We start from the raw sequence: 8,633 nt of genomic DNA on the forward strand, positions 1-8,633 counted from the left end.
ACTTTAATTGATCTCCATCCTCCTCTTCCCTGCTAGTTGTTTAGTGTGTCATTCATATGATCTTGTCACTCCACCCCTACCCCCACCGATGGCTACTTTAGGATCGGTCAGCCCCAAGCCCACTTGGGCCACTGGGACCCAACGTTCTGGGGATGTGGGGAAAGAAACTACCCCCATTAGGACCGTGACAAGGCAGTGTCTGCCATCCCCAGAGTTATAAACAAGAAGCAGGGTTCCTGCCTGTCTGAGAGCCACGCTACCACCACAAGGAACCTAAGTCTCCCAGTGGCTGCACTCCTGTGGGTGGCGAGCCCAGAGGCAGAAAGAGCCGAGGTCTCTGGTGACCTACTTCTAAACTTCCTTTTATGAAATATTAAGTTTCCTTATTATTTAAATTGGTTTCATGTTGTACCCTAAAACATCATAATTTACACATTTTGTTTTACATGTCCATTAGAACATAAGAATGTCGTCCATGTTCATGTAAATGTTAGCAAAAAAGTGTTCTATTTTAAATAAACTGATGCCCATATGAGACTCATTAAATACATAGCTCTCACTGACAGTTAAATAAAAATATCTGAATAACTTTCTGGAGTAATTTCTGGACATTTTGCCCTTCAATAATTATCAATAAGACAGAAAACTATTTTTAAAACATTTATAAACATCAAACTCTCAATCTGACATAAAACTTTTGTTATTTGGTAGTGTTACTTTTTAGAGCACAAAAAGGGTAACTCTTAGACCCTAAAATATTAGTCAAGTTCACAGTGTTTAAGTCACAATCAAAAAAGAACTGATGCTAATGCTTTTTACATAATTAAGTTTAGCTTTTTAAAAAAAATCTTTAGACTTTGCTGCCAGTGAGCTATTTTAATGGAATACGTGGGTAGGACAGATTAACTGCAACCTACAGAGAAGCCAAACATGTTTATTTTAACCACTTATAATATTTTCAACTTCATCGTGCTACATAAACAGTTAAAATACAAAGATGTTTCTGATGAGCAGTGATTTAAACAACGAAACCAAAAGAGCAAGAAGGTAATAAAAGAAGGGCAGAAGTAGAAGATGCCTACTGAAAAGGCTAGCTCCTAAAAACACAGATAAAGGCAGAGAGAGGAGGTAAGGAGTAGACCACTCGGGACCCCCCCAACACAGGCATGGAGCTGGTGTCCCACGAGGCAGGCCCATCCTTTCGTCAGGAATCAGCATGCATTCAAAATGGCAGAGAAACCCACGCTGCCCAAAGGAATTTAGCCTGTTCTACAAACACGTCAGGTCAGCATTATTTCACACACCTTAGCTGATGTTATGGTAGATATTGTGAAGACTTATTCCTATCATAAATACACTACAGAATACATTTAAATTGGAGCTGAAAAAAAAAAACAAAAACGTATCCATTGGACTCTTCAAAGAGAACGTATTTGGACCTGGAAAGACCGTAAGCAGACTAATACACACAGGAAAACAAAAGATAACCTCTTCAACCGGAGAAAGCTCACGTACAACCTAGGATCTCTCCTTGCCTGGGGGACAAACCTGACCACAGCTGTGGCTCAAGCAGGCCTGAGTGGGGCAGGCAGGGCCACTGGAGCCAGGAACAGGCCTGCCTTCCTACCTAAAATTAGCCCTGCCCACCTTACCGCAGCTGGGCTGGGCACGTCTATTTTAAGGTGCGTGACTCCAGATTGCTTAGGAGCATATAATTGCCGGCCAATTTGGGGAGCTGCGAGTGTGGAGAGACTTCCCAGCCAGCCTCAAGGGTGGACAACCAGTCTGGACAAAAGTCTCACACTGAATCATCATGCTATCTGGGGTCTAAGTACACGGGTGGTGAAGTCATACACGGGAGAGATCCATGAAAGATACAACACAGGGACAGAAGGCAGAGAAGACGAGCAAGAAGAGACAGCGCCTCCTCTCATCCACCAGCCCTCCCCCACCACCCAGCACACACACACACCCCCCACAAAAGTAGGGAGGAAACCAACAACAGGCATGATCCTGAGGTGTCCTCATCATCTCGGGAAATTATGATGTAGCAACTGACAGCTGAAACCCCTTCCAGGTAACGCCACAGGGCCGTTTACCGCCCTCTGAAAGCCCCTGGCTCCCGGAGTAAAGCCCGCAGAGAGGGCTGCCCAGTCCACATTCCACGTCTGGGGAACTTGAGATGGGAACTGGTATGGCTCCCGCTTGTACCAGTGAGAAAATTTTCACCAGCGTTTTAAACAGGAGCTGAATTTTCAAGAAGGAATGGAAGAATATCCCCGTAAGTAACAATAACGTCATCAACAAAGTTGTGAGTTACACGGCACTGACACACTCCTGAAATTTAAGCTACACAGATAGCATTCCTGATTCCTACCACCTTAGAGCTAAAACTCAGCCTCTATTTTCCGACTGGAACTTGAGACACCAGACACAGAAGGTATATTTAATACAAGTCCTGTCCTGATACCACTGCATTCCACCTGTCTACACCCTAAGCGTTTCTTCTGAACTAGCAAAACACACGTACCTTCATTTTCAGAGGCATGACATTTCACTTTCAATACCAAGTCAAAGGTCCTTTCTGGATTTTCCCTGAAAGAAAAAGAACTTTGTTAGTATTTCTTTCCTATGACAAAGTTTATATTCTCTTAATTCTAATAGTTAATCTTGTTCTTGTCTCAATAGATTCCATGTAACAATATGACCAGGCTTCCCAGGTGGCTTTGTGGTCAAGAAGCCACCTGCCAATTCAGGTGAGACCCAGGTTCAATCCTTGGGTCGGGAAGATCCCCCAGATAAGGAAATAGCAACCTACTCCAGTATTCCTGCCTGGGAGATCCCATGGACAGAGGAGCCTGGCGGGCTACAGTCCATGGGGTCACAAATGAGTGGGATGCAACTTAGCGACTAAACAAAAATAAACGACATGATCACAAAGGAGAAGAAATAAAGTGTTTTCCTGGTTCAGCAACTTAAGCGCACTGAGGCTAACAGTTCAGAGACTTCAGGAAAACATTTAACTTCTCAGTCTGCTTTCTCACCTAGAAAGTACCTTGTTAGGGTCACAGAACAACTGTGAGGATTACAAATCACATAATACATGTGGAAGTACTTTATAAAGTATTAAGTGCTATATAAATAGAAAGCATTGCCTTTATCTTATCAAACCAAAATTGAAAAGCCAGAACGTTCCTAACAGGCGCTACCTTTCCCCACCAGCAGAGTTTAATGGCAGGTTCTCTGGCTTTTATCAAAGGACTTGCAATATAGACACAACGGAATGACTGGTTCCAGCTGCCACGTTCTAGAGCACCATGAAACACTCATAATGGTCCTTAAAAGTGGAACTTTGCGTATACTGTCTTGAGACAGAATTACAGTAGGGAAGCACGCTTTAAGTGCCAAACTATACATAGCCTCCGAGGCCAACCCAAAAAGATAACGTCAACTATCTGGGAAAACTGGACTCCTATTTCAATATTGGAGTTGATCACTAAGAACAGTAAGGTTTTGCTTCATTCAGAAGTTACCAACATTCACTAAATGCTCACACATTCAAGGTATACTTTGTTAATTTCAAGAAGTGAATGGAAATCTACTGAGACATCTTCTTTAGAAACAGTGTTCTTTTTAACACAGTTCTGTTTTAATCTCTTTGTGCCAGAAGATAAAAGATCAAGCAACATCTGACACCACAAACTCCATGTGACCAAAGTGTTAATGTATTTGTTATCTCTGCCACTGGGGTCCTTGGTTGTCTGTGCACTGGCTGTTTTTAATCATGCATTTCCCTCAAGAAACTAACAGCTATGTTGGCTTCTAAGCAAGCGCTCTATTTTTTAAAATTTATTACAAGAATCTAGAAACAGAGAAATTGGCAAGCCATATAAATTACTCTGCAAATTCCTCAGCCGTCCCACTATTAAGTTGCTTCAATGAGAATAATCTGAACTCAGGTGAGCCTCCCTCCTAATCCAGTTAATGTCAAAAGATACACTTTTTTAAGTCCCATACCTAGCACCCTCCCCCAATATATCAAACACTGAAGAAAATTATTTTCCTATTTTCCTAAGTCTTTAGAACCTCTCTTAAGTGTAAATACAAAATACTCTGTAACACTGGGAAATGATAAAGGCTTTTAACGCTAAAAGAAATATATACACGATATTCATGAACTCGGGTAGGTGGGGTGGGGGTTGGTTTAAGAGGGTGTCAAAGGAAGAAAGAAGGAATTTTTTGCAAAGTAAGTTTCCGGAGGAAAATATAAAACTCCTGCCCCTAAGATAACTGAAAGAACACCACCACACTGTTCAGATGGCTTTTTGCTTGCTCAAGGTCCTGAAGAAAAGCCCAAGGGGCACCCAAGGGTGCTGCTGACCACACGGAAAACACGCCCTCCGCGAGCCCCTTCTGCCGGCGCCGGTATTCCACGCCCGGGGCACCTTTCTGCCCTGAGAAGGGGCCGGAGGAGGGAGACCCGGGGCCGCCGGTAAACACCCTGGAAGCGCGCCGGGAGGGCAGTCACGCCCGAGCCGCCTGCCCGCCCGGCGCGCGGCGGGGGGAACCGGCCTCACGTCCGCCTGCCGCCCGGGACCCGCAGCGCCGCGCCGGCGCCCAGGCCTCCGCCCGGGCCGCGCGCCCCCCGCCGCCCGCAGGCCCGCGGCCTAGGCCGCCCAGGGGAGCCGGGGTTGGGGGGCCGGGGTCCGCGGAGGGGCCCCCCGCCCGCCCCCGCGCGCACTCACTTGGTCCTGCAGTCCATGGCTACATGTCGCGGGGCGCGCCCGCCCGCCGGCCGCCGCGGGAACGGCTGCGCGCAGCGCGGCGGCCCGGCCCGGCGGAGAGGCCGCGCCCCGCCCCGCGCCTCTGTGACAGCGCGGCCGCCGCCCCCGCCCCCGGCCCGGCCGCCCCGCGCTCCCTGCACCGCCCGCGAACCAGGAAGTGGGCGCGCGGCGCCGGCGCGGGGCCGCCTCACCTGGGCCGCGCGGGCGCAAGCGGGCCTGCCCGAGGGCTCGCTGCGCGCCCGACCGCCAGCTGCTCGGGCGGCCTGGGCGCCGGACGGCCGCGGGCGCCCCCGGAGCCGGCCTGGGCTCGGGGAGGGGGCGCTCAGGGCCGCCGACCCCCGCCCCGGAAAGCCAAGTACCCGACAGGGCACCCGGACCCCGCGGTGCGCGCCGCGTGCGCCCCCGGAGCCGGCCCAGGCTCGGGGGAGGGGGAGGGGGCTGGGGGATTGCGGTTCAGGGCCGTACCCCCGGGGGTGGGGGTGCTCAGGGCCGCCCCCGCCCCGCCCCGGAAAGCCAACTACCCGACAGGGCACCTGCACCCCGCGGTGCGCGCCGCCCCGCGCGCGCCCCGCGTCCGAGCAACCGTTAACCCTTGGTGTATGTGGAGCGCCGCGTGGCTTTCAGGCTGCACATCCAGATCGCCAGGCGCCGCGCTCGGCCCCTGGCCTCCCTGCCACTGGGCCTGGGTACCTCCTAGGGGATCCAGAGCCGCCCCCTCCTAAGTCAGGAAGGTTCAGAGGTGCACCTGCTCAGGAGCCCAGCCCGGCAGCCAAATAACACTGCTCTGCTGCCCCTGCACGTCGTCGGGGACACAGACCTCCCCCCATCACGGCCGCCATGTGGCCAAGGACTCACTTAGGGACCCTTCCATGGAGGGGCAGGCCTTGCGGGTGCAGCCCGAGGGCAGAGGGGCCTGAACTAAGAGCTGCCGCGTGCAGAGCCCTGGGGAGCGCGGGAGCAGCTTGTACGCACCGTCCCAGCCCTTGCGGTCACTCTACGTGACAGGCTCTTTCACCAGCGTCTTATGAAGAAGCGGGCCAAGCCATCCCATGGTGATGGCCAAGCCGGACTTAAGACCAGGTCTACCCTGTACCGCCTCTCTCCCTCTTGTGTGGCCTCCTGCGTGGGATCTACCGAGAAGAGAGGTAGAAACAGTCTTACTTAGGATGGACGTGCGAAGGTGGTCAGGGCTAGACGGTTACACAGAGACCTTCCGGAGAAGGCTTCTCCCGTCGTCACCACCCCTGACACATTGCCTCCGTGTTTTTCATCCCAATAGAGGTTGCTTCGGAGCTTCTTCATGCAAAAGGAAAGAGGATGAGAAGAAACCAGATGTGGTATGAATAGAGTGAGTCATGAGACATACAACTCAAAGGAGGAGGCTTGGGAATTAAAGAATTTAGAATCAAGAACCTAAAATTAAACTCAAGTATACCAGCCCTCAAACATTCTGGCCAAAGACGATGGTTACTTGGTGAACAAAGTAACAGTAATGATGCATGGCATAGTCACAGACCTGGTAGTCTAAAATGAGCACAGGACATAATGGGGAAACAGAAAAATTATGTTTTGGCAAATGTGTTGTCATAGCTTGACTTGGGGTGAGACACTTCAGTTTCTCAGTTCCTACATTTGTAAAATGGGAATTATTACTGGTGTATCACATGAACAATATGATGTTCAAGTTTAATAAAAGTGCTACTAATTGTGTGATCTTTTGAGAAATCAAACTGTAGATTTCAGTTTCACAATGAGGCAAAATACACCACATCATCTTTTTTCCCAAATAAAACTCTTTTCTACATAAGAAGTTACTATAGTGCAAAGCCTTGAAAACACATCTATAAATTCAAAAACCACTTCTGCTCCAAGCAGACTTCTCCTTTCATTATAATTAATTCTTCTCCAAAGAAAAGAACCCTACTTGAGGTGCCTACAGGAATTTTACTACTAATAAAATTGTTTTCCCCAACCATTTGTTGGGATTTAAGTGACAGTCATCGCTGGGGAAGGAAGATCCCCTGGAGTAGGGCATGGCAACCCACTCCAGTATCTTGCCTGGAGATCCCTGGACAGAGGAGCCTGGCCATGGGGTCGCACGGAGAAGTGACTTAGCCCAAGTGCACACAAATAACAATCATACCCCTGCAAATTGTTTTAAATTTACTCTAAGTATATATAAAGAGGAAATACTACATACCTACACACAAAACAAATCTTTTTTAAACCAGCTTTTAGGCTGACCACGATGAAGAGGTTTATATATCCTGATACTACTGAGGTAAAAGGGATAGAAACACAGATGGACACAATTTGTATGTTTGTTTAAAATTACTGAAAAAAGATTTTGTATACAGTTATGTTAGTGAGGTTTTATTGAAACCAGTGGTAAGATTTTAGCAGTTTTAGAACTTTTGACACAACTGGTAGAGAACTCTACAAAGGGCAAGCCTTCAAAGTGGTGTTAGATCTTCCTAACGTCGTATTTCAGCAGTAATATTTCCTACTTGACAACTAATGTGAGCATATTTCTCTCTCAGGACTACAAAGAGAAATATTTCTACTATGGGAGAAATAACCTCAGATATGCAGATACCACTTTAATGGTAGAAAGTGAAAAGAAACTAAAGAGCCTCTTGATGAAGGTGAAAGAGAAGAGTGAAAACGCTGGCTTAGAACCCAGCGTTCAAAAAACTAAGATCATGGCATCCGGTCCTATCGCTTCATGGCAAAGAGATGGGGAAAATGTGGACACAGTGTCAGATTTCATTTTCTTGGGCTCCAAAATCAATGCAGATGATAACTGCAGCCACGAAATTAAAAGACGCCTGCTCCTTGGAAGAATAGTTTTGACAAACCTAGACCAGTGTATTTGGAGAAGGCAATGGCACCCCACTCCAGTACTCTTGCCTGGAAAATCCCATGGACGGAGGAGCCTGGTAGGCTGCAGTCCATGGGGTCGCTAAGAATCGGACACGACTGAGCGACTTCACTTTCACTTTTCACTCTCATGCATTGGAGAAGGAAATGGCAACCCACTCCGGTGTTCTTGCCTGGAGACTCCCAGGGACGGCAGAGTCTGATGGGCTGCCGTCTCTGGGGTCGCACAGAGTCGGACACGACTGAAGCAACTTAGCAGCAGCAGTAGCAACAGACCAGTGTATTAAAAAACAGAGACATCTGCTTATCTACAAAGGTCTGAATATTCAAAGCTATGGTTTTTCCAGTAGTCATGTGTGGATGTGAGAGTTGGACCATAAAAAAAAAGTCTGAGTGCTGAAGAATTGATGCTTTCGAACCCTGGTGCTGGAGAAGACTCTTCAGAGTCATTAGGACAGCAAGGAGATCCAACCAGTCAATCCTAAAGGAAACCAACCCTGAATATTCATTGAAAGGACTGATGCTGAAGCTGGAGCTCCAGTACTTTGGCCATCTGTGGAGAAGAACTGACTCATTGGAAAAGACCCTGATGCTGGGAAAGATTGAGGGCAGAAGAGGGCCACAGAGGATGAGATGTTTAGATAGTATCACTGACTCGATGGACATGAGTTTGAGCAAGCTCCGGGAGATAGTGAAGGACAAGGAAGCCTGGCGTGCCGTAGTGCATGGGGTCTCAAACAGTCACAACTGAGCAACTGTAACAACAACAGCAAAGTACATAACCTATATGTGGTCAAAGAACTTAGTCTATAAGCTAATAATATTACAATGTTTTGAGCTTGTTTTAATTGTGCGTGTTTGTAAAGAATCTATGTTCTTCAGCTCTTGGGTAAGGTGTTCTAGAAACACATCCTTGGGAAATTCTCTGGTGCTCCACTGCTTAGGGCTCTGCACTTTCACTGCCAAGGG

General features: G+C 48.2%; 1 protein-coding gene across 6 annotated transcripts in view; it reads right to left on the reverse strand.

Moving 5' to 3' along the window:
* The window catches only part of DENND1B (DENN domain containing 1B), a 271,030-nt gene extending 266,215 nt beyond the window's left edge, over nt 1-4,815 (reverse strand). For all 6 annotated transcript variants that reach the window (XM_027565776.1, XM_027565775.1, XM_027565777.1 and 3 more), the window contains exons 1-2: nt 4,746-4,815; nt 2,531-2,595 (exon numbers count right to left, since the gene is read on the reverse strand). In XM_027565776.1, coding sequence (XP_027421577.1) covers nt 2,531-2,595; nt 4,746-4,762 — 82 coding nt within the window. In that variant the 5' untranslated portion in view covers nt 4,763-4,815. The remainder of the gene's footprint in view (nt 1-2,530; nt 2,596-4,745) is intronic.
* Nucleotides 4,816-8,633: the final 3,818 nt, after the last annotated feature.

This window comes from Bos indicus x Bos taurus, chromosome 16 (genome assembly GCF_003369695.1).
Source record: "Bos indicus x Bos taurus breed Angus x Brahman F1 hybrid chromosome 16, Bos_hybrid_MaternalHap_v2.0, whole genome shotgun sequence".
Lineage (NCBI taxonomy): Eukaryota > Metazoa > Chordata > Mammalia > Artiodactyla > Bovidae > Bos > Bos indicus x Bos taurus.